Consider the following 25607-nt stretch of genomic DNA (forward strand, 5'->3'; position numbering starts at 1 on the left):
CCTATTTCCTGCACAGAAATGTTTCTTATCACATTGTATCTTCATATGGAAAGGAATATGGTCCCTTTTTTGCAATTGCTACTGTACACATGCGTGCGCGCACACACACACATGCATAAACATATCCATTCATCCAAGTGGTATTTTCAATGTCTGTGTGGGTGTCACTGTTTATGCAGTTTCTATTTCCCAGTGGATTTTGAGGGGAGGGCAACTTTTTAAACCAGATTGTCTTTTCAGACTGAAGACCTGGGAATTGGGAAAGAGTTTGGAAAGAGGGAAAAGCAAGGAAAAAGAGAGCTTTATGTTAGAATAACTTCCCAAGAGGAACCGGGGCTCAATGGCTGCAGAGACACTAGCCTCCTATCTTTGCAGGTGGGCATGGAACACTGCTTGTATCAATCTGTGTACCGTACAAACCCATGGACACACACACACACACACATCCATCCGTATGTACGTGGTGTGGGATGAGCAGGTCAATAGTTTTGAGAGGGAGTTTGTTCCTTTTTTTTTTTCTTCATTATACTCTTAAATTGTTGTCAGTTATCAAACAAACAAAAAAATTGTTTTTCAAAAACCTTGCATACGCCTTTTCTATCAAGTGCTTTAAAATATAGACTAAATACACACATCCTGCCAGTTTTTTCTTACAGTGACAGTATCCTTACCTGCCATTTAATATTAGCCTCGTATTTTTCTCACGTATATTTACCTGTGACTTGTATTTGTTATTTAAACAGGAAAAAAAAAACATTCAAAAAAAGAAAAATTAACTGTAGCGCTTCATTATACTATTATATTATTATTGTGACATTTTGGAATACTGTGAAGTTTTATCTCTTGCATATACTTTATACGGAAGTATTACGCCTTAAAAATACGAAAATAAATTTTACAAGGTTTCTGTTTTGTGTGGAAGAGTAATTGATGTTGCTAAGAATGATGTTTGTTTTTTGGGGTTTTTGTTGTTTTTTTTAAATGTTACCAGCACTTTTTTTGTAAGTTTCACTTTCCGAGGTATTGTACAAGTTCACACTGTTTGTGAAGTTTGAATATGAAGGAATAATTAAAAAAAAAAAAAAACTCTTCTCTTGGTTTTCTACTGTGTCTTCTTTATATTGTGACAGTTATTCTGTTTTAGGCAGTTCTCCACATTATTGTATCTATTGTGATCTAGGTCTAGAGATTATCCAATTAAGAATTACCCCTAAAAGGTCAGAAAAATTCCTAGTATATTCTCCTCTTGGCACAAGAGATAGGAATTCCAAGACTGGTAACATTGAGGTTGTTTAGGGAAATATAATGCAAATTTAGGCATTTTCCTACTCCTATCCAAACCTCACAAATGATCACATGGCTCATTCACTGTTATCTAAATCATTCACCTTTGTCCCTTCCTCACATGCAAACCAGTCTCTTGTGGAAATAACCAATCCTATATAACACTGTGCCCATCTATCTATCGTGTATCCTTGTACCCAAGGAACGTTCATGGCTCAAAATGCATCCCCATTTGATGACTGTGGAGACTCCTACTACATAGACCCTTTCTCAGATGCCACCCTACCCAGGGAGCTCTCTAACCTCATCACTCACAGAAATTGCTGGTGCAGTGGGGAAGACTACACCTCCTTTGTCCCTGGGAAGTCAATCCAACTGAATTACCGTACTTTCCGGCGTATAAAACGACTGGGCGTATAAGATTTTCCTGGGTTAAAAAGTTGTTTTATACGCCAGAAAATACGGTATATTGGACTATATTGATGGGATTAGATATAATGGATTAGATATATTGGTCTACCATATTTTCCGGCGTATAAAACAACTTTTTAACCCAGGAAAATCTTATACGCCCAGTTGTCTTAGACGCCAGAAAATACGGTAGATTCACCAACTCTTCAGTAAAGCATCTCTGTTCCACTCGGCACTGCAATGTGTGAAGGAAACAGCATGCTATTTCAGGCCTGGTAAACCTTAAAATCTATCCACTGAAATAAAGGTTCATATAAAATCAAAAGCTAGATTTTACCATTCAAACGCGCAGTGTCATGGGAATTTATAAATTAGCAAAGATAAATGAGCAGGGCAAGTGAAGGAAGGATCCAAGATATAAGCAGTCTAGCTTGGGGACTGCCTCGGACATGCAGGCTTTGGGTTGGAGGAGGTGAGCGCAGGCAGGCATTTCCACCAGTGTGAGCACACAAAGATACCGAGGCCTGGGCTTGGGGCGGGAGAGTCTTAAGGAGAACTCTGGGCTGAAAGGTGACCTCTGAATTTAAATGGTGATCTCTTGCAGCTCAATCACTGAACCACCAAGTTTACCTGATAGTCTATGAAATAGAAAATAAAGAGAAAGAAAACATTTTCATGATGCAAAATTTGTCCTTATTTGATTTCTGTGAATCCTAGCAACATCCTGATGATGCCAGCCAACTTCACCCAGAGCCTTTGATCTCTCTGTGCACAATCCCCAAAGGTTTCAGGCCTCCTCTCTGCCTGCTGAAACATATGGGCTACAGTAATAGACAGTGGCACATAGGTTGTTCATATGGCACTTAACAGTTTACAAAGTTCTCCTTCATTTATTTATCCGTCCTCACAATTTCCCTGTGAAACATTGTGAAGTAGTTATTACACCAGTTTATAGGAGCAGGGGTTCAGAAATATGTGCTTTTCCTGTTATAAAATCATTAATAAACTAGTGCTTGAAGTCAAGTTTTCTGAAACCCAATGATATGTATAACACACCAGGGTCTCTCAAACTTGAGTAATGAATATACCTTTATAAAAAATAAAAAGATACTTCCCACAGACCATCCCCAGAGGAGGAATCTGAAATTATTTTTATTATAATGTTTAAAAATAAATTAATAACTAATATAGGCTATAATTATTTTTATTATAATCTTTCTTAAATATGCTCAAACATACAACCAGGTAAACCTTATAGCTATTACAGAATTATAATACTAAAATGAAAATAAATAAAAGTAAATTTTAAATAAATTTAAAAGACAAGTAAAAACTACAAAATCCATAGGTTAAAATAACAACATGGATTTGCTGTATTGGGTGATGCCTTGCTGAGCCTGAGTCCCTGCTCCCTGAATGAGGAGCACTTCAGGCCCTGCACCAGCCTTCCAGCCTTCCCTGCACTGCGGTGTGCCCAGTGAACACACTGCCTCACAACTGCTGCAAAATCCTCACTTGGAGCAAATGAATTATTTATTAACTAGCGTTCCCATTGCAGGAAAAATCCTGCAATAGGGTTTCCTGCTGCACTCTACCCTGCCCCGCCTTCTCCGCTAGCCAGCCTGCTTTTCCCTTCTCCCCCGGCCCCGCCTCCGCTCCTCCCTTCTCCCCCGGCCCCGCCTGCGCTCCTCCCTTCTCCCCCGGCCCCGCCTTCTCCACCAGCCAGCCTGCTTTTCCCTTCTCCCCCGGCCCCGCCTGCGCTCCTCCCTTCTCCCCCGGCCCCGCCTTCTCCACCAGCCAGCCTGCTTTTCCCTTCTCCCCCAGCCCCGCCTGGGCTCCTCCCTTCTCCCCCACCCCGCCTTCTCCACCAGCCTGCCCCCTCTCCTTCCTTCTCCCCCGGCCCCGCCTCCGCTCCTCCCTTCTCCCCCACCCCGCCTTCTCCACCAGCCTGCCCCCTCTCCTTCCTTCTCCCCCAGCCCCGCCTGGGCTCCTCCCTTCTCCCCCACCCCGCCTTCTCCACCAGCCTGCCCCCTCTCCTTCCTTCTCCCCCGGCCCCACCTCCGCTCCTCCCTTCTCCCCCACCCGCACCCCCCCCCCCGCTTGCTTGCTTCTCCACAACTTTGCTCCCTTCTGCAGCTCTTGGCTTCTTTCTACGCTGTCTTGATATGCAAATTAGCCACCATCTTGGTTGGGTAATTTACATACTCGTCCTGATTGGTTGGTGGGCGTGGTGTGGCTGGTGGGCGTGGCTTGGGCATAGCAAAGGTGCAGTCAATTTGCATATTTGTCTATTATTAGGTAGGATGGAGCCTCCATGTCTTGAAACCAACTTAATTATAAATATGGATTCTAAAGATAATGACAGCCCTCTGTTATAGGAAGATCATAGGTATCCAAGATATGTTTCACTTTTAAAAAGATTATCATCTCACAACACAAAGTTTTAAAATACAGATACTTGCAGGCCCCAAGGATATAGCTGCAATTCTTAGCATTCCTTCAACCCCAGTATTTAGGAGTTGGATCATTACAGATGCCTTGGTTGATCCCAACAACTTGGTGCTCCCTTGGGGACCTCTGTGGCATCATAAGCAGAGCCAGGCACACATGCTTGTGAGACAGAATACAATATTCATATGAATTCAGCATTTTACAGCTTAAAGAGTGAACCACATTATCTCACTGTATCTTCCTAAGAACACTATACACTAGATATTGTTATTACCACGGTATAAGTGAGGAAACATTTGTAATGAGGGTTGGGAAGTGAAGGTGCTCATTTCAAAGTCATGAAGCGAAATGTCAGTGCTCGGCACCTGGACAAGTCTTGACTCCCAGTCTGTGACACATCAGCTACTTCTCTGTTGATCTCTATAAAAGCAACCAGACTTTTGGCCCCAGAGAAGGTGTTCTTCACAAGCTACATGAAGTCGGAATGACCAGGGCAAGTCCTGTGCTGCGTGTCTCTTCCTGCCTAACACCTATCAATGGCAGACTTCTAGACAGCCCTCACCCTGAGCACCTTAACTGGACCACTTATCTACCTCAGGTGTCTTTTGGAAAGAGTCTGAAATAAATAAATTCACATCCTGCTTTTAGCCTCATGGTTTGTCTTGATCAAAGGAAGGCGACAGGACACTAGAAGATAACCTCCATGTTTCTTCCTGGTCAGAGTTCTCTCAAATGCATAACATCTGTAGAGCCATCCAATAGCCTATACACACATCTCTCTGTGTTTTCTCCATACGCAAGGCATTCACTGCAATATCTAAAGTACTAGCTACCAATCACGTCACCACTTACCTACATTTGAATTTAAGTTAATTAAAATTAAATACAATTTTAAATTCTGTTTCTTAGTCACATTAGCCACCTTTCAAGTGCTCAATAGCTACGTGTGGCTAGTGGCTGCCACATTCAGCAGCAAAGACACCGAACTTTCGCCACAGAAAGTTCTGTTGGATAGTATTGTCCTAGACTCTATCTACGCAAATTAATTATCTGAAACATCAAGGTCTATAGCTCTGACCCCCAGAAAGCTCAGGCTCTTGCACACATAAGGCTCCCCTGGGCCTCTTGAGAGGTCTGCAATGGAGTGGAGGTGGGGGATTACTAGTTACAGCATTGAAGCAGGACTAGAAAGAACCAGAAGACTGACCCAAACTCACACCCCATGCTGACAGCCACAGCCATGCTGCTGCTTCCCTCCTCGATGTGGAGTATGGTTTGCCCACCAGAGTACTGGCATCCGTGCGCTGGGCCGCCCTTCCTGTCCACACTGATGGGATCTGTATGAACCTAACCGTGTGATGCTTCACTGGAATTCCAGTGTGGTGGAGAAGGGACAAGTCATGTTACAAAATTGCATGGTAAGGTTATGTCCACTCATGAAGATTATTTACGTCAAAGCTCCATGACTCAAATTTCTCATACCTGCTCAATATAGTTCTTTGGATTACAGATCAGACTCTACATGCCCAGGCTTAGAATGTGGAGTGGTAAGGAGTAAGGAATCAATAAGTTTATTTCTCCCTGAACTCTCATCAGTCAATGATTCCCCTTTTATTCTCCTCTTCTCCTGTCAAGGAATTCAAGAGGGGATTCAAGACAGCCTAAGGTCTCTTCCTGTCTGCATTTAGAGGTCCCCTACCTCAACCTCCCATGTGATTCTTCCCTATATATTTCTAGAAAGACATAATGAAAGGAAAAAAAAGTCTAATCAAGCCCTACTTTGAATGAGAAAGAGAGACCATCAGTCAGAGACAAATACCATCCCCAGGTACCAGCTTGGCTCAGATTTAGAGTCTGAGCAACATGGTCCATTGTAAACATACAATGGAAGCCACATAAGCACTTTTAGGTTGTCCAGTAGTTCACATTAAGAGAGTAAAAAGAAACAGGGGAAATCAATTTTAATAATATATTTTATTTAACGCAACATATCCAAAATATTGTCATTTTGACATGTAATCAATATTTTAAGTGACTGATGTGATCACTTACATTATTGCTATTCACTCTAAGTCTTCAAAACCTGGTGTGTATTTTACACTCACAACACATCTCCCTCGCTCATAGCTGCATGTGGAGAGTGGCTGTTGGGCTGGGCTGGGCGTGACCCCAGGAATTTGGCTTTGACGGGATTGTCTCCTCTGGTTTTCCAAGGAAAATCTAGCTCATTGAATTCCAGTTTAAAATTTACTTTCTGTTGAATTCAATCTCATTTTAGTCACCTGTCCCACTTAGGACATCTCTGGGTCCTTCTGTGGTTTTATCAACTCCAAATGGTATTTGTAAATGTTTCCAGTTGCCACAATCATGTTCAATAACACCCAACTCTCAGTCTACCTCGACCCAATATGTATCTCCATCAAAGCAAAACAACACTCGCTTTTCGTCATTGCATCTTCATTCATTTCCTGCCCGTGGATTGTGTTGTACTACCAACAAATTTGCACTAGTTTTGCAAGAAAAGTGCTGTGTACTGACTTCCATGGCAAATAACAGTGTTGTTCATGTGTCTCTCTTTCTTCCAAACAAGTTGGCCCTCTGGACAGATTTCAGCTCATTTCTCCTAACTACAGACCTGTTTGGTTGAAAAGTGAGAACATAAAAATAAAAATGCAAGGAGGAGTAGGCGTGCAATTGTCTTCTTGCTCAACCAGCCTGATTCTTGGGGAGCAGGGCAATGCTTTATTTTAATGGTTGGCAGGAGACAGCTTTGCCTCACATTCTCTCTCGGTTCCTGTGCCCGTGAAAGAAAATCACGCCCCTGTAAGCCAGCCTCCCTCCTAATTTCTCTGAGAGACAGTGGGAGGACAAAAGCCTAAATGCCGCCTGAACAGAAATGAGCAGCTCCGATGCCACCCAGCTCCGGCATGAAGAGGCCAGGGCTGAAGGTAAGCCTTCAGAGAAGATAGCTTGGGGATGTACATTTTTAGAAACTATCGCCTTCATTTTATATTTTTCCTAGGAAGAGTCCTTATTTTAAAAATCTAGGTTTTCCTTTCAGTGGGAAACAGATTCTTTTTTCAAAGTTCGGTGTTGGATTGACAGAGAAAACATGGGTCACCGCCCAAGGTCACGCAGGCCCCGGTGAGCATGCTCCATTTCCGTGGCCCCCCCAGCGCATGGCCGGAAGAGCCTGAAGCCCCCATATAGCCCATCGCTATACGCTGAGTAGGTCCAACAAGAGGAGATTTGAATCGCTGCCCAGAGAATAGAATCTGAAGCCTCGTAGGTTCCCTTGGTACCAGGGTCTTCCTTATGAGGCTTTAGCTCCCGACTTTGGTTTCTACAAGTTCCTTGTGTAAAAACCTGCTCTCAACAGACTGGCCCCTCTGTTCCCCATCCTCCTGGGCCACTTCGCCACAGGTATGCCTATCCTGACCACCTCACGCCAAACTGGCATATCTTCCCACAGGCCCGGGTCTTATATCCTTACCCCTTCCCGCCTTTCCATGGGAATGTTACCTCCCCACTTAACGGGAAGTTCTCAAAGGGCTGAGACTCCAGACCATGGTTTACTCATCCTCCATTCTCCCCTCAGAGGCTGGGACCACGCCTTAATCCTAAAGTGCCTTGAATGTGTAACTGTTGATGGACATGACAGTGAGAAATGAGAAGAACGTGGCTTTGCAATCACACTGTCATCATCATCCCCCACAAAACCCTGTCACCTGAGCCCCCGCCCAGTGCGGTTAGGAGGAACACATTGTCCAGAGCCACAGAATTGGCTCAAACTGCCAGACTCAAAATCAGGTCACACTGTTTTCAACATTGCATTCATAATCAAGACTCAAGCTGCTCGCCTGGGTCTGCCACAATGGAGTGGAAGGGAAGGGGAGAGGAAATGCAGACAGGGATGAGAATGGCAATCGTTCACTCGACTGTGCACATGCGCGCACACACACACACACCCGCAGTGATGGAGAGTGCAGACCCTACAACCCGTTTGTAATAGCTCAGTCAGGCTGTGTCTCCCAGAAGATGCCCCTGGCCGCTAACCAGTCTCTGCGGGGAAGCTGATGTCCCCGAGGCTTCTGTAGCTCAGGACGTTGAAGTAGTCGTGCGGCTCGTCATAGTCATCGTCCCTCTGCTCTCGGCACGAGCCTGAGCCTGAGCCGGCAGCTGCAGCTTCTGCCCGGACGCAGCTTGCAGGGGAGGCCGGAACCCCGAGCCCCCATTCCTCCTGTCCACATGGCACTCTCCTGAGGCCACTTTCTGCAGAACGAATTCTGAGAAATTTCTTCTAAAAACAAACAAATGACAGAGTATGTAGGGGTGTAGTTCAAAAGTTACTCCCCAACTGATACGTAATTATAATGATCTCTCTCTTCCTTTCTTACACACACACACACACACACACACACACACACACACACACACGAAGTTGTGTTCTTACCAACACCAATCTCTTGACCCTTACTTTCTCAGTTTTGTCACGACTGGAGTTCAGTACTACCCACTCCACCAAAACAAAACTTTCTACACACCCGATGTACCTGTCACCATTCCTCCCTATTCACGAAGCCTAGTGAGGCAGCTTGCACCCCGCTTCTCTCTTACTCTTTGTCACCCCACACAATGATGACCTCTTCCTTTTTAAAACGCTCTCCTTCCCCAGCTTCCACGGCACCTTCTCCCCGGTTCCCCTCCTCCTCCTGTGAACCCCACCTGCACCTTCAGCCAGCCCTGCCCTTTTTCCTGCTGCTCATCAGCTCCCCAATTAAAGGGGTTTCCAGGGTTCTGCCCTCTGCTTTCTCACATTCAACTCTCTCTCTGAGACACTTCATCTAAATGTACATCTATAACCACTCTCTTCCCTCTGATGATGCCCAAATCTCCACCCACACTCGTCCAGGCCTCTGCCCTGAACTCCAGACCCAGATGTCCACTTGCTAAGTGGGCATGGCCACCTGAGGACCCACAGCTGGGGCTGCAGGACAAACACTGCCCCCTTGGAGAACCCGAGGAGAAGGACAGTGGGTTGGCAGTCATGGTCCTGGCGCTGGACACGGCCATCTCTGCTGAACCTCTCGGAAGGTCCCCTGGGGGCACTCTTGCCAACAGCTGCCTGGCAGATAACAATCATTCATTTAGTCTAGGACAGTGGTCGGCAAACTCATTAGTCAACAGAGCCAAACATCAACAGTACAATGATTGAAATTTGCCAACCATGGGTCTAGTAGATCCATGCAATGGAAATATTTATTGAGCACCAGGTATTAACCTTTTGCACTCGGATGTCGAGTGTGACTCGACACGGTTAGCATTAGAATAAAGGAAATCGAGAAAAAAGCAAGCAAGTGCAAAGGGTTAATGAGGTGCTATGATAAATAAAGTGTATAATAATTATAAGAACATCCTATATAATAAAGAGGTGATATGCAAATTGACCCTCACATCATAAGATGGCCGCCCTCACGTTGTCACAAGATGGCCACCACAAGATGGCCGCCCCACATTGTTACAAGATGGCCAGCAAGGGAGGGCAGTTGGGGGCAACCAGGGCTGCAGGGGAGGGCAATTAAGGGGGACCAGGCCTGCAGGGGAGTGCAGTTGGGGGTGATCAGGCTGGCAGGGAAGCAGTTAGGTGTCAATCATGCCAGCAGGGGAGCGGTTAGGGGTGATCAGGCTGGAAGGCAGAGTGGTTAGGAGCCAGCAGTCCCGGATTGTGAGAGGGATGTCTGACTGCGGGATCAGGCCTAAACCGACAGTCGGACATCCCCTGAGGGGTCCCAGATTGGAGAGGGTGCAGGCTGGGCTGAGGGGAACCCCCCCCCCCAGTGCACAAATTTTGTGCACCGGACCTCTAGTATATTTATAAGAATTAATTAGAGGAAATATTTTAATATTGCTATTTGCCCTTTCTCTATAATAGAAGTGTCAGATATGAAAGAAAATTAGTAAAATGTATATGAAAATCTTTCTCCTGTCAGAGTCTGGGGCATGCCATGGGACCCAGAGTCAAGTCCCTGCCCACCCGCACACGCCTCGAAATCACACGAGACCCAGACCCAGCCGGCCCCACCCTCATTGGGCATGATACAGACCTGGCCGGCCCCACCCCCATCAAGCACAGCAGGTGGGAGGCGCAGCCTCAGGTGCCCTGGCCCAGCGCCAGGCCGAGGGGCACAGCCTCAGGTCCCCTGTCAAACCCCGCTGGGTGGGGGGCACAGCCTCAGGTCCCCTGGCCCAGCGCCAGGCGGGGGCCACAGCCTCAGGTCCCCCAGCGCACCCTCAGGTCTCCTGGCCCGGCACCGGGGCGGGGGGCACAGACTGAGGTCCCTCAGCCCAGCGCCAGGGTGGGCGGCACAGCCTGAGGTCCCCGTCAAGCCCCGCCAGGCAGGGGGTGTGGCCTCAGGTCCCCCATCAAGCCCTGCTAGGCAGGGGGTGCAGCCTGAGGTCTCCTGTCAAGCCCTACCGGGCGGAGGGTGCAACCTGAGGTCCCCTGGCCTGACGCTGGGGTGGGGGGCGTGGCCTGAGGTCCCCTGTCAAGCCCCACCAGGCGGGGGATGCAGGCTCAGGTCCCCTGCCCCAGCCCAGCGCCACGCAGCCTCAGGTCCCTGCTGATTGCTCCTTAAGGCTCATTACGGGAACTCAGCCTCCACTGTGGGTACAGCCATCTTGTGTTAAGGAAACCCTGCCTCCGCTGTGAGTGCCGCCATCTTTGTGATGGTGTGATGGTCAATTTGCATATTACCTCTTTATTAGATAGGATGGCTATTAATGTATGCCAGGAAAAAGGCCCAAGTGGCTTACTTGAATTATTTGACTTAAATTTTCTCACAACCCCACAAAAGCAGCACCATACTTATTTCTGATTTACAGATGAGAAAGCTGAGGCTCAGCAAGGTCAGGTGACATAGCTACTCACGTGGCAGAGCCAGGATTCCAACCTAGGTCTGTCTGATTCCAACGCCATATTCCTAAAGACTGCAATCTGCTGGCTCTTGGGGTCTGTGGGGAGCACTCTTGGTGCCCGCTCAGATCCTCAGTACCTGACCTGTGCTCCCACTCCCCAGACCTGGGAGTATAGGCTGTGAGCGGCTCACAGCTGCCCCTCTCTGCAGACTTGCTCTTCTTGTACCCTCTCTGCTGAGCAGCCTGCAGCCAATGACTGAGGAAGGTGGGTTTTTAAAAGGCCTCAGGATGCAACCAACTCTGCATACAAGTCTTGCTTCAACCGAGTCTCCAGCCGAGACCACATCATGCGGAGCGTTCCTCACCCACTCTGCTTCCTTCTGTACCTTCACCTGAGAGCTCGTTCAGGGAAGTCCCTGTCCCCGGAATGCAGGAGTCAGGCCCTAGTTCCTGGGCCTGCACTAAAACAGGTGTCCTGGGAACGGCCCTGGATGGAATGTGGAAGGAGAGCCCTCACCGCTGGATGGGAACAGGGACCCCACCCCAAGGGCGAAATGGGACGGGACACAGATGGAGGGGGCTGTGAGCTGATGCCACGGCTCTGACGTTGGAGAAGTGTGGGGTAAGCCGTGATTATGAGGACTGTGGGGTTGGGGGGCTTTTGCTAAACCCCTCTGGTGCACGGAAGAGAAAAGGAGACAGATCTGTCAGCGACTGAGAGCAAAGTGAGAGTCAAAGGTCCTCCCAGCAGCATTTACAGAGCATCCTCCGCACTGCAGGCCGGCACCGCACCTCGTCGCCGGGAGACGGAACTTCTCGGGGGAAGGGGGGAGTGGGGGCAGGAAGGCAAAGCGGGGAGGGAGAACATATGTAATAGAGTCAACAATACATTTTTAAAAAAGAAAGACAGAACTTCAAAGAAGGCTTAAGCCTGGGCAAGTCGTATATCAGGGTCCTGATCTGAAAAACAGGGTCCTCGTCCTCCTTTACTTCTCATCGGGCAGGGTTGTGGGCAGCCCAGCGCCTCTGAAGGCCTGTCAACGCCAAACGGGCTGATGTACACCATCCCCCTCACAGAGCAGATGCCCCAGAGGCATCACAGCCAAACCAGGCAACTCAAACCCAGGGGACTGGCCGAAGGTCAGGCAGGAACTAGGAACTGCAGGTGACAGCGAGACTGGGAGGAGACAGGCCCAGCCTCTCAAGCGCTCCCAGATAAGGAAAGGCACAGGAGGAGGATGCAAACACCTTCCCCAAAAGGCAGAACAGGGACCGTGAAAAAGGCACGAAGGGCAGCGGGGGGTCCCATCTATGTCTGTCTCTGGACAGAAGGAGAAGCTGAAAGGGCCAGGGTGGCCGGCGTGGGGTCCAGAGTCTTACCTTTCTGGCCAACGTGACCACCACTGTGACCGCCGTGCAGATGACCACCAGCAACAGGACCCCGAGCAACGGGATCAGGAGCCCAGGGCGGTGCCCAGCGCCTAGAGGGAGGACAAAATAAGGGAAATGGACTGAGGCCGGAAGCAAAGGGCAACCGTTTCCCAGGGAGGCCTGAGCTCAGGGCACAGAGGCGGGGGCTGGCCAGGCCTTTCTCCGGCCACAGGACTGGACCACTAACCCGGCTGCTTGGACAACAGACCATCTGCCTGGCCCACCATGAACCACTGACACGTGAGCCGTTGTGTACCTCACAGGTTTACACCAGAGCAGGCCATCGTTAACCCCCCTCCTCGACTCAACAACGTCACTTTGGGTAAGACTCACGAAATAAAACACATGGCAACGTCCCGAAAAAATGGAAAAGGGAATTTTTTTTTATTAAACTTCATATTTATAATCATACTAGTAGGAAAATTTTAACTTAAAAATTAAAATAAAATTAATATTAAAGTGCAAAAAAGAAAAAGAGCACATAACCTTTCACCTTAAGCCTATGGCACTTATTCCTCCTGGGCGGTGAGACCTGGCAGGAGCAAGGTCCTGGGCTGTTTCCTGTTCTGTTCCCCTTCATTCACACCACAGATTCTTTTGAAATATATATTTTATTGATTTCAGAGAAGAAGGGAGAGGGAGAGAGAGATAGAAACATCAATGATGAGAATCATTGATCGGCTGCCTCCTGCAGGCCCCCTACTGGGGATCGAGCCCACAACCCAGGCATGTGCCCTGACCAGGAATGGAGCTGTGACCTCAACCACGGAGCCACGCCGGCCAGGCCATACCACAAATATTTATCAAGCACCTGGCACATAACAGGTGCTTCATCGATGTTTGTGATATGAGTTAAAGCGTGAAAAGAGAATGTCTACGAACATAAAATGTAACTGGAAGGAGGAAGAGGCAGGAAAGGGGTTTTGAAGAGATGATATTTTATCCAAGGAGCGTGTGAGAGGAATAGGACAGTTACCCATGTGTGCTTGCTGTGGGGAAGGGTTTCCAGGCCGCTTCCTCCATCTCCACCTCCTTCCCAGAAGGTCGGGTGGAACCCAGGTGCCCAGGGAGAAAAGAGGAGGGCGTAGCAGAGGCCAGGCCCTCTTCCCTCTGATTAAGGGCTGCGCTTGCCAGGAAGGTGGCCTAGGAATGCAACCCCTTAGATTAGAACAAGGACAGTGCCCACCGTCTCCACACGGTACCCGGAGGGGTAGGAGAGGGAGCCCCAACCCCAGCACGTGCTTCTCCTGCCCTGAGGATTCCATTTCCTGCTTTGGCCACAGGCGGAGGGGGCGGGAGGCAGACGGGCGGGAGGGGAGCAGAGGGGTCATGGAGGGCAGTGGCAGGGGGCAGAGGGCTGTCTACAGAACAGAAAAACATGTAGGCTCTTATCCGCATGCATAATTGGCCTATGTGGAAGCAAGCATTTGAAAAGAAACTTCAAGGTAACAGTCTCACAGATTTTGCCAACTCATAAAGCTTAATCTCTAACACAATCAGCATCTAGAAGTTCAGAAGGTGCCGTTCTGGGAACCAGAACACCTGTGTTCAAGTCAGCGCTAATGCTCTGAGCCACGGTAAGCCTCAGCCCCCACTGCCTCAGTCAGACAAGCAGTGCATTCACCGCTGAGCGGTACGTGGTGCTTCCCATGCCTGTTCCAGGAGCCCTCCTACAGGCGTCTGCTTGTAGTGAGTAACTCAATCCCGTCAGCACCTCACCAGGTCTGACAACTGCCTCCTTTCACAGGGGAGAAAAGCAATGCACGGAGCGGCTACCTAATCCTGCCTGTGGTCACCAGCAGCACCGGGATTTGGACATCGACTGCCTGGCGTCAGCCTGAGCTCACAACCACTCTACTGCACTGTCGCTCAGATACGGTCAGAATCCTTTCCCTCCGTCCAGACAACCGGTTCAAGTGTCCAGATGGATAACGGACGTGAGGTTATTCTGGAAACTATGAAGCACGAACAAATGTAAATGATCGTAAATTAAAAATAGAACTATCATTGTGACCCAGCAATTCCACTTCTGGGTATTTATCCAAAGACATTCAAAACACTAATTCAAAAAGATGTAAGCCCCCTTACGTTCATCGCGGCTCTATTTGCAATAGCCCAGATATGGAAGCAACCTAAGTGTCCACGAATGCACACAGAAGATGTGGTGCACTGGCACAGTGGAATATTAATCAGCCATAAAGAAGAATGAAACCTTGCCTTTGTGACAACTTGGATGAACCTAGAGGGTATTGTGCTAAGTGAAATAAGTCAGGCAGATGAAGACAAATACCACATGATTTCACTTATATGTGGTATCTTAAAAAAAAAACACACCACACAAATAAATGAACAAACAAACTCATAGATACAGAGAACAAACTGATAGTTGCCAGTTGGGGGGATGAATGAAAAAGGGGGAGGGGTTAAGATGTAGAATTGCCAGATATAAAAACAATCAAAAGGATGTAAGGTACAGCACAGGGAATATAGTCAATGATATTGTCATAACGGCGTATGATGCCAGGTGGGTACTAGACTTACCAGGGTGATCACTTCATAAAGTACACAAATGCCTATCACTATGTTGTTCACCTGAAACTAATATAATATTGCCTGTCAACTGTAATTGAAAAAATTTTCAAAAACCTTTCTAAAATGCAAATTATTGTACATTTACACTTAGCACACAGCTTTGTTTCTAACCAGCTCTAATCCCTTATAAATTTAGGACCTAATTCTAATCTGCATGATCCATGCTAACCCAAGAAATGAGAACATTTTCTAGATGACCATATCCTATCTAATAAAAGAGTAATGTGCAAATTGACCATCACTCCAAGATACAAAATGACTGCCCCCATGTGGACACAAGATGGCCACCACAAGATGGCCTGCAAGGGAGGGCATTTAGGGGTGACCAGGCCAGCAGAGGAGGGCAGTTGTGGGTGACCGGGCCGGCAGAGGAGGGCAGTTGGGGGGGACCAGGCCAGCAAGGGAGGGCAGTTGGGGGGAACCAGGCCTGGAGGGGAGGGCAGTTGTGGGGTACCAGGCCTGCAGGGGAGGGCACTTGGGGGTGATCAGGCCAGCAGGGAGGGCTGTTAGGGGTGACCGGGCCAGCAGGGGAGGGCAGTTGGGAGGGCCCAGGATAGCAGGGGAGGGCAGTTGGGGGAGACCAGGCCAGCAGGGGAGGGCAGTTGTGGGGGACCAGGCCTGCAGGGGAGGACAGTTGGGGGGACCCAGGCCTGCAGTGGAGGGCAGTTGGGGGTGGACCAGGCCTGCAGGAGAGGGCAGTTGTGGGCGATCGGGCCAGAAGGGAGGGCAGTTAGGGGTGACTGGGTCAGCAGAGGAGGGCAGTTGGGGGAGACCAGGCCAGCAGGGGAGGGCAGTTTGGGGAGACCAGGCCTGCAGGGGAGGACAGTTGGGGGGGACCAGGCCAGCAGGGGAGGGCAGTTGGGGAGGACCAGGCCTGCAGGGGAGGGCAGTTGGGGGGGACCAGCCCTGCAGTGGAGGACAGTTGGGGGGGACCCATGCCTGCAGAGGAGGATATTAAGGGTGACCAGACTGGCAGGGGAGGTCAGTTGGGGGGGGGGGGGGTAATCGGGCCAGCTGGGAAGCAGTTAGGCATCGATCAGGCTGGCAGGGGAGTTGTTAGTGGGTTATCAGGCTGTCAGGCAGAAGTGGTTAGGGGCAATCAAGCAGAGGCAGGTGAGCGGTTGGGAGCCAGCAGTCCTGGATTGTGAGAGGGATGTCCAACCACACATTTAAGCCCGATCCCACTGGGGGGTCCCAGATTGGAGAGGGTGCAGGCTGAACCGAGGGACAACCCCCACCCCATGCATGAATTTCATGCACTGGGCCTCTAGTCTATATATATAAAAGCCTAAGCAACTGGACAACCAGTCGGTAGCTATGACACGCACCGACCACCAGGGGGCAGACGCTCAACGCAGGAGCTGCCCCCTGGTGGTCAGTACGCTCCCACAGCCAACCTCCCAAGGCCGGCCAAACTCCCGTGGTCCCTCCCCCTGGCCGGCCGGCCCTGATGGGCCCTGGGACTGGGCGAGATGGCCCTCATCTGCCCCGATTGCTGGCCAGGTGGAGGGACCCCACCCGAGCAAGAATTCATGCTCCAGGCCTCTAGTCAATATATATATATACATAAAATGTCCTTTTTATACCCAAAAGTGTGGTTATCAACCTTGGCTGCTCGTTCGAATCACCAGGGATTCTCCTAGCACCTCTCAGGTCCTGGCTCCACCCCCAGAGATTCCTACTGAACTGGTCTGGGGTGGGCGCTGGCACCAACGTTATTTAAAAGCCCCCGGGTGATGGGAGTGTGAGCAGGGTCGGGTGGCCCTGCTCCACTGCGCGTGGCAGGGATGCATTTTCCATCCTAGAGGATGAGGTTCGTCCTCTGCTCTGCTCCAGAGGGCATACCTGAGCTTCGCAGGACCTCCAGGAAGAGCCTCCCTCGGTAAATGCCGTCAGGGAAGGTGTGATAGATGCAGGAGTACACCCCTGTGTCGTTCGTGGTCAGCGACTGCAGGGTGAGGCCCAGGTTGGGGCGGGGGACCACTCGCCCCCGGAAAGCCGGGTAGATGGACCACCCGGACTCGGTGTGATGAATGGCCAGAAACCGGTCCCGCTGCTTCCAGTCGACCTGAGTCACCGTGGCCGCGGTGGAGGAGAGGTGACATTGTAAGGTGACAGAGCCACCTTCCTCTGCGGAAATGTTCCCCGTGGTCCCTATCCTGCCTGTCACGGCTCCTAGGGGAGGGAGAAAGCGTGCGTGAGTCCGGGTCAGCAGCTGGCCCGATCCTTCCCGTAGAAATCCCAAGGGGCTTTGTGACCAGAACTGGCTTTTGGAATGGTCGCCTCTCCGGCCTACCTGCCACGCCCCCGCCCGGAAGAGGGAGCGCATCCCAGGTGCTCCGCTGGGATCTAGCGTCATGACCAGCTCATGGGTGGTTTTCGGCTGCTCACTTTACAGTATAAACCCCGGCAGCCACTGCTTCTGTTTCATTGTATCTTCCAGCAGCCCGGGGCTGGGCTGGACACATGATCCTCTGAAGTGAAACCTGGCTGTTGGGTTGGTTGCCATTGGGGTTCCTGGAAAACCCTTCATGACCTCCAAAGCGAAGGAGCCTTGGTGAGAAACTGGGTCTCCACGCAAAACCACCCTTTTGGCACTTACCACCCTGAGATGGCTCAGAAAGCAAAACAAAAACTAACGCTGCCGTTTTTAAATATCTGTGCCCCCTTTTAACACAGGAGGAAATAGATGCATCCCGAATTCAACCTAAAATGTTAGGATCTCTAGAATCTGTGAAGAAAACATGTTGATCCACAGAAGAAAGGACGAAGGGGCAGGAGTGAACTTCTACAAGTAAATGGGTCACCCTCCTGCTTGGTCCCTTTCTCTCCCTTGCTTCCCTTCTGGGGTTGGCCAGTCAGGCTCCCCCATACCCCCACCCCCCTGCCCCAAGTCCTTCATCTGCCGCCCAGAACACACCTGTGCCTTCTTCTCAGAGGAGAAAAGCGGGGCTCAGGGCTCTGAGCACTGTGGTTTCCTTCCCGCAGACCGATAGAGGGTTCACTCCCTGCCTCCCCTTTCCACCTCCCTGCTCCCTGCTCTCCCCCTTCCACGGGGTCTAGGCTGGAGTTTCAGTCCCTACCTGACGCCAGGAGGGGAGCCTGCCTCAGCCCCTGGGCCCAGATCAGGAGGAGCCACCACCACATGCTTCTGCCCAGGGGGCCGCAGGAAGCAGGTGTGGCCGCCTCTGCCACAGAAACTGGCCGCGTGCAGCTGGCAAGGCGAAACTGAGCCTCTGAGGAGAGAGGGTCTCGGAAACACCGAGGTCAGCAAAACCAAAGACAGATGCCGTTCTCAACAGGCACCCGAACTGCACAGCGAGCCACAAGAAAGACCATGGAGGAAACACGTTAGAAGAACAAGCAGCGCTATGGGGAGAGGTGCGCTGCACTGGTCTTTGGATGCTGTTAGTCAATCTGCTCATAATTCTCTGACTGCACTTTTTTTTTTTTTAATCAGCCTTTATTTAACAAGCTCAGGGCATCTGTGTCATGCCCAGGCTTTACAGAACCTGTTACCAACGGGGTTCCCTGACTTCACCCTACTAAAGGTCTGCTGAACTGAGAGAAGCGTAAGTGTGCACTCTCAGGCTAGGCACTGCGCTGGAACTCTGAGCCCGGGAGCAAGAGGCAGTGACTACGGAGATAAGACCTGGGTGGGACATAGTCTTGGACAAACAGCCACCCTTTCCTCGAACGAGGTCCCCTTCTTGAATCTTATATCTCCTTTCTTTTGTTCTGGACTGAGACATGGCTGAATTCTGGCTCAATCTCTCTGACCCAGGATTATCGGAGGAGACCAGAAAAGAGAGTTTTCTTCTGCACGGCAACCCCATGAAACTCGGGAACGCCTGACCCTGGAGAGAGATCACTTGACCTTTGCTTGGAGCTCCACTTCATCGTCAAATCCTACTGCTGGGTCATCCTCCCTCCCTCCCTCCCTCTCTCTCTCCCTCTCTCTCTCCTTCCCTTCCTCCCTCCCTCCCTTCCTCCCTCCCTCCCTCTCTCTCTCCCTCCCTTCCTCCCTCCCTCCCTCCCTCCCTTCCTCCCTCCCTCCCTCCCTCCCTCTCTCCCTTTCTCCCTTCCTGGATCCCTCCTTCCCTCCCTCCCTCCCTCTCTCCCTCCCTCCCTCCCTCTCTCCCTTTCTCCCTTCCTGGATCCATCCCTCCCTCCCTCCCTCCTTCCCTCCCTCCCTCCCTCCCTCCCTCCTTCCCTCCATTTATTTGAAAGTCCCCAAGTGCCTACAAAGGAGATAGGAGACACATTAGTCAAAGCTTGCTCTCCAGTGAAGCCACACCCTGGGGAGCGGGGGTGGAGGGCCCACATGCACCTCCTCCAGGGCTCACCGCTGCTCCTGTGGACGTACCCCGTGGCGAATGTACTGAAAACAGCTCCAAAAGGGGAGCCTCTGAAGCCCAGTGCTCTGCCCCCTCCAGTCCAGCCGAGCCCCTGAGCTTCCACACCGTCCGGGCTCCTGTCCCCTTCTCCCCTGAAGCTTCGTCTCAGACCAGCTTCTTCCCCTCCCCGGGTTCTGCTGATTCCCAACACCACAACCCACTCACCACCCCACTAGCCCACCTCCAGCCCCTTAGACAATATATGCCTCACCAGCTCCTCTGGCTTTCCAAATCCAACCTGTCCTTCCAGGTTCACATCAACATACAACTCCACCCTTCTCAACAATCACAGTCCCTTTCGCTAAAGGAGCAACAGCACCTAACGTGTGTCCAGGGGAAGGTGCTGAGGTTGAACTTGTGGGGTTCACAGGCCCACTGGTTGCTAAGCCAAAGGAGCCGTGAGGGAAAGCCAACAGCAGCCAGTGGGGCTCGAGCACTGAGAGGGGCATGCTGGGGTTCGGGCTCTCACAAATGCACAGCCTGTGTTCCTGCAGTGGGGGTGGCTGGAAACCATACAGGCAGGACCTGTCTTCGATAATGAGGAAATTTAGACTGGGGGTGGGGGGAGATAGTTAAAGAATTGTTCTGTTTGTTTCTAAGCAATCAGCCCAAAGAGGAACATAGTCGAGCCCATTCTGATGAAGGATGCTCTCCAGAGACATGTGAGGTGATTAACAGACTGTAGACTGAGAAACACCTGGGTCCACATTCATCCTGGTGTGGTGACCTGGAGAAAGTTACTCAACTTCCTTAGGAGTCCGTTTCCTCGTCTGCAGTGAGAAGAACAGCATCCCCTGCCTGCCCTTCGTAAGGCCCTTGTGAAGATTCAGTGAGCGGATGTGAGGTGGTGTTTAGCCCAGTGCCTGGAGCTCAGGAAGGGCTCCATACACCAACGGCAGTGCTGGTAATAACAGTACTTAAGGAAGTAAAAGAGAAATCAGAGAAGAATATCTCTCTATCTATGCACTGTGTTTTGCCAGGAGTAAAACCCTGATCTCTGGACTCCCAAGTTCTCTACGCAACCTCTTCATTCTGTCGTGTGCATCTGATATAAGACTGTGAGGAGGAAATGCTCCTGCAGAGAAGTGGACCAGCCAGACCCAGAGGAGGCCTGGGAGGAAGGTGAATGACCCAAGAGTCTCCCCAGGGAACCTCCCAGAAGTCCCTCTTGGAGCCTCCCCCTGGGTGGGACTCCACCTGGCAGCCTTGCTGGTGTGGCCACCTCAGCAGTGGCGCACAGAGCTCAGCAGCACAGCTCCGAGGCGCAGGTCTGGACTGGGAGCTCCCAGGGCCACCGGAGCCTTGAGGGCCAGCGGAAGCCTCGGTGGCACGGCATGAACCTCTGTGGTCAGTCAGATTCTGACTCACGTTTCCATTTTAAAGTTCTAAAAGGAGCCGCCATAGTTCTTCTGCCCTCGTCTTTTAAAATATATATATACTAGTGGCCCAGTGCATGAAATTCGGGGGGGGTGGGGGGGGGGAGTGTCCCTCAGCCCAGCCTGCACCCTCTCCAATCTGGGACCCCTCGGGGGATCGGGCCTAAACTGGCAGCCAGACATCCTCTTGCAATCCGGGACCGCTGGTTCCTAACTACTCACCTGCCTGCCTGCCTGATCGCCCCTAACCATTCTGTCTGCCGGTCTTCTTGCCCCCAACTGCCCCCCCCCCGCCTGATCACCCCCAACTTCCCCGCTCTGCTGGCCTGATCACCCCCAACTGCCCTCCCCTCCTAACTGCCTCTGCCTTGGCCCCGCCACCATGGCTTTGTCCAGAAGGTCTCCCAGTCTAACTAGCATATTACCCTTTTATTAGTATAGATTGTATTGTTGACAGTATTACAGATGTCCCCCTTCCCCCCCTCCCTTTTTTCCCCCTCTGCCCAGCTCCTACCCTGCCTAGGCCTTCACCACACTATTGTCTGTGCCATGGGCTATGCATGTAAGTATACAAGTTCTTTGGTTTATCTTTTCTCATCCCCCCACCCTGAGATATGTCCGTCTGCCCTCACTGCTGTGGTTTGGGCTGAACAGGTCTAGTTAGTCACGAGGCAGCTGGATGGGTGTGGGCACTGAGGAAGGGACTCCATTTGCATGTAAAGGGGAAGAAGGGCTGGGATGTAAAACACTCCCCAGCCCCCTCCAGTCCTTTCACAGCCCAGCCTTTCCTTGCCCTGTGAGCCCCAGGAGCCCCACATGAGCCCAGTCACTCCACCCTCTGCAGTTGCAAACCTGTGGCTGGACAGGGATCAGGGAACTGGGAACAGAGCTGAGAGAGGGTGCACTTTCCCTGAGACCTGTGACTTATGCCCTGAGACACTACCTAGTTCCCTCAGGGCACAGACCACTCTCTCAGGGTGTCTTTGAGTCCTCCCCCTGGCGCAGGGTTCAGGGATATCAAGGCTTTCTTCTCCCTCTTTTCCTGGCCTCTAACCCAGTGCATGTCCTGCAGGTGCAGGGCTGTGACCTTCTCAGCCAAGGGCTCTCACTCTGTCTCGCAGCCCAGCGCCTCCTGGTGGTTGGCTGTCTTGTGGCCAAAGGAAGGGGCACGAGGCCCCTGAGGCCTGCAGGTCCGCAGACAGGGAGGGGAAAGAGAAGAGAGCACAGCTGCCCAGGCACCCAGAAGGGCGTGTCCTGTGTCCCCTCTCCCCCATCTACCATTTGTCATAGCAAAGCCACCTCAGTGAAGCCATCTGAGTAAGGGGGGGGGGGAGGGGGGCAGGGGCGTTGAAAGCCCCTTGTGGAGAGAACTGCCTCAGAAAATCAAAGACAGTGTGACAGGAATGTCTGTCACCTGAAGCGTGTTTAAGTCTGTGAGCCACAGGGTTTGCTGGCTGCAAGTGGCTCGTGGTGAATGTATATGGGAGAACTTGGGGGTGGGATTGCTGACTGTTAGCCCAAGCTCCCTCCAGTGAGGTGACTCTGAGGACCTCCCTGACAAAGGCGGCCAAGGACGTCAGTGGACTATGGGGAGTTTCCTTTGCCTTCCCAGCTGTGAAAACAGAGAGCGCCCCCCCCCCAACCCCTCCCCGCAGCAGAGGTTGGAATGCAGAGTCAGAAGAACCTTTGGGAAGAAGCCTGCACCTCCCTTCATAGCCCTCCCACCCTCCGACGTCATTCCCTGCTATTCCCCCCCTCCCCCTCCCTAGACATGACTATACTATCAATCCAGCCTTAGTCCCGTCTGCCTTGAGAAAGCATCCTCCACCCCTGGGAACTTACTTGCTGCTTCCTACTCCCTAGAGTCCTCAGCATTGAGGACCACAAAGATTGGAATGGAAGTTCAAGTGAACGTATCAACCCATCAATGTTTCTCTCACATCAATGTTCTCTCTCTCTCTATCTCTATCTATCTATCTATCTATCTCTATCTATCTCTCTTCCTCTCTCTAAAATCAACAAAAACATAGCCTCAGGAGAGGATTAAAAATAATAATGATATAAAACTATTTCTAGTTGTTGATGCTTATATGAATGGAAAAGCCAAAAGAATCAATTGGGGGGGGGGGGGAAACCCACACAGAAATAAATTTGCAGGATATAAGATTAATATAAAAATAAATAAATAAATAGTCTTCCTATGTACAATCATTAACCAGTTAACAGATATTTTGGAAAAGAATCCCATTTACAATCGCAGCCCAAAAAAAGATAAAATACATAGGAATAAATTTGACCAGAAATGCGCAAAAGACATATGAAAAAAACTTTACTCAAATGAATTATCTATCCAAATATACTTTTAAAGGAAACCATACAAATTCTAAAGGAAAACCTAGATGACTTCCTTTAAAGCCTGGAAGGAGAGAAAATCTTTTTAACTAGGATTCAAACTAGAATTATAAATACAATTTTGTGAGGAGTTTGACTACATACATTTAAAAAAAAATCTTTTGCCTTTAAAACAATCATAAAGGTCAAATAACAAGGGCAAGCTAGGAAAGAATATTTGGAACTTAATTCACAAACAAATTATTCATCTCCTTAACATAAAGAGATTCTAGAAATCAAGAAGAAAAAGACCAAGAACACTGAACAGATCAAAATGTATGAACTGACAATTCCTGGAAAAATACATACAAATGTTCTTTAAGCATATGGAAAGTTCCTCAGTCCCAGTCATAAAAGAGAGATATGCAATAAAACTACACTGTTGAAACCATTTCTCACCCACCAAATTAGCAAAAAATCAAAATTTTTACAATATGCTCTACTGGTGAGGCTGCAGAGAAACTGGTGCTATCATATATTGCTGTTAAAATTAAAAAAGGATACAACTTTTTAAAATTCGATTTTGTCGATATCTATTCAGATCTCAGCTGTGTTTACTGTTTGACCCAGGAGTCATACTTCTAGAAATCTGTTCTAAGGATATAAGTGCACAAATATGAAATGACATAGCACAAAGTTATTCACTGAGGCATTATATGTACTAGCAAAAAAAAAAAGAAAGAAAGAAGAAAGAAAGAAAGAAAGAAAGAAAGAAAGAAAGAAAGAAGAAAGAAAGAAAGAAAGAAAGAAAGAAAGAAAGAAAGAAAGAAAGAAAGAAAGAAAGAGAGAGAGAAAGAAAGAACTCAAATGTCTATCAGTGGGGCCTGGTTGAATACACTATGATACCAAGTTCCTTGCCGAATAAACTGTTACCTCCACATAATGGGAAACTAGGCAACCAAAGAATGAGAGCATCTCAATGTGTTGACGTGGAGTGATCTCCAGAGGCTTTCTTAAATAAAACAGCAAGGTGCCAAAACGATGCTACCATAGGCTACCTTTGTGGAAAGGGATAAAAGGGAATAAATATATGAGTAAAAAGTTGCTTATGTTTATAGTAAGAAACACTGTAGAATTTTTTTTAATCCTCACCCAAGGGTATGGTTTTATTGATTTTTTTAGAGAAAGGGGAAGGGAGGGAGGGAAAGGGGAGAAAGAGAGAGAAGAGAGAGAAAGAGAGAGAGAGAGAGAGAGAGAGAGAAAGTGAGAGAGACACATCAATTGGTTGCCTCCCATATTGGCCTAGACCCAGGATCAAACCCACAACCTCGGTATGTGCCCTGACCAGGAATCAAAACTGCAACATTTTGGTGAATGGGACAACACTCCAACCAACTAAGCCACCCAGCCAGGGCCAGAAAATAATTTTTTTTAATTGGTTACCATTAGGTGGTGGGAAGGGGGTGGGAGGAGGGCATTGAGATGGAAGAGAAACTTATTTGGGTATAGCTTTTAACTTCTAAGACATGTAACTCTTTTACATATTCAAAACATACGTATTGTATAAGAACAAAAAAAAAGCTAGCCCATCCTTAAAACTGAAAGAAAAAAAGAAACAAAGTAATCTAATTTCATATAAAAATAACTAGGAGCCCAGTGCACAAATTCATGCACCTTGAAAGGAACTGTGGGCCACGAGGCTGCGGTGGGTCTTGGCCCATTCTCTGTGCCCCCACCCAGCCCCTCCCGCCGCAGCCCCTGGTCCCCTGTCTGCCTGCAGCCCCACTCCCGCAGCCACTCCCACGTGCTGACAGCGCCAGCCCCGTTTGCACCCGATGACAGTGCACAGCGATTGGGACCAGTGCCAGCAACAGGTGCGAGCAGCAGCTGCTGTCCCGATTGCCCCTCAGGAGCAGGGGGAGGTGGAGAAGTCCTCAGGTGTGAGCACTGGGCAGGAGCAAAGAATTTTCAGTAACCACCAGAGGCTCGCCCAGATCACAGCAATCGGAGCCCCGCCTTGGTCTGGCGCCCCCACTCACCTGCTCCACCATCCCGCCGTGGCCGATGCCTGTCATGTTTCGCATGCACCTCCTGGTGGTCAGCACACGTCATAGCGACAGGTTGTTCAGTCTATTTGCATATTAGGGTTTTCTATATATAGATAGATAACATAATCACACAGAGAAGATAATCATTTCAACTGAATTTAAAATTTAAATCTTTTATTTTCTTAGCGGGATATATTTTAGGATAAGAAATATATTCTATTCATACAATGGCATTATTATTTTGAAATACCAAAACAACAAATAAGTAACAACTTTAAAGTTGTTTTAAATCAAGCTCTTCAGACTAAGAGAAAATAGAAGTATAAATTAAAATAAGTAAGTAAAACCCTGTAATGCTAAATTTGAATTAT

At 49.5% G+C, this 25607-nt stretch overlaps 1 protein-coding gene across 1 annotated transcript; it reads right to left on the reverse strand.

Annotated features, from left to right (window-relative positions):
• Window positions 1-8197: 8197 nt before the first annotated feature.
• On the reverse strand, window positions 8198-18231 carry TIGIT (T cell immunoreceptor with Ig and ITIM domains). The gene is made up of 4 exons (XM_008146616.3): window positions 18168-18231; window positions 16930-17259; window positions 12442-12542; window positions 8198-8446 (listed from the first exon to the last, which is right to left on the reverse strand). The coding sequence occupies exons 1-4, from the start codon at window positions 18229-18231 to the stop codon at window positions 8198-8200; spliced, it is 744 nt and encodes a 247-aa protein (XP_008144838.1).
• Between the last annotated feature and the right edge of the window lie 7376 nt (window positions 18232-25607).

The sequence above is a fragment of the Eptesicus fuscus genome, chromosome 3 (assembly GCF_027574615.1).
Source record: "Eptesicus fuscus isolate TK198812 chromosome 3, DD_ASM_mEF_20220401, whole genome shotgun sequence".
Classification (NCBI taxonomy): Eukaryota; Metazoa; Chordata; class Mammalia; order Chiroptera; family Vespertilionidae; genus Eptesicus; species Eptesicus fuscus.

Coding starts and splice junctions, on each gene's coding strand:
- TIGIT (XM_008146616.3), bottom strand. CDS start 18,231: ATGTGGTGGTGGCTCCTCCTGATCTGGGCCCAGGGGCTGAGGCAGGCT. Junction 17,260..18,167: donor GGCTCCCCTCCTGGCGTCAG/GTAGGGACTGAA, acceptor TCCCTCCCCTAG/GAGCCGTGACAGGCAGGATA. Junction 8,447..12,441: donor TGGTCACGTTGGCCAGAAAG/GTAAGACTCTGG, acceptor GTTTGTTTTTAG/AAGAAATTTCTCAGAATTCG.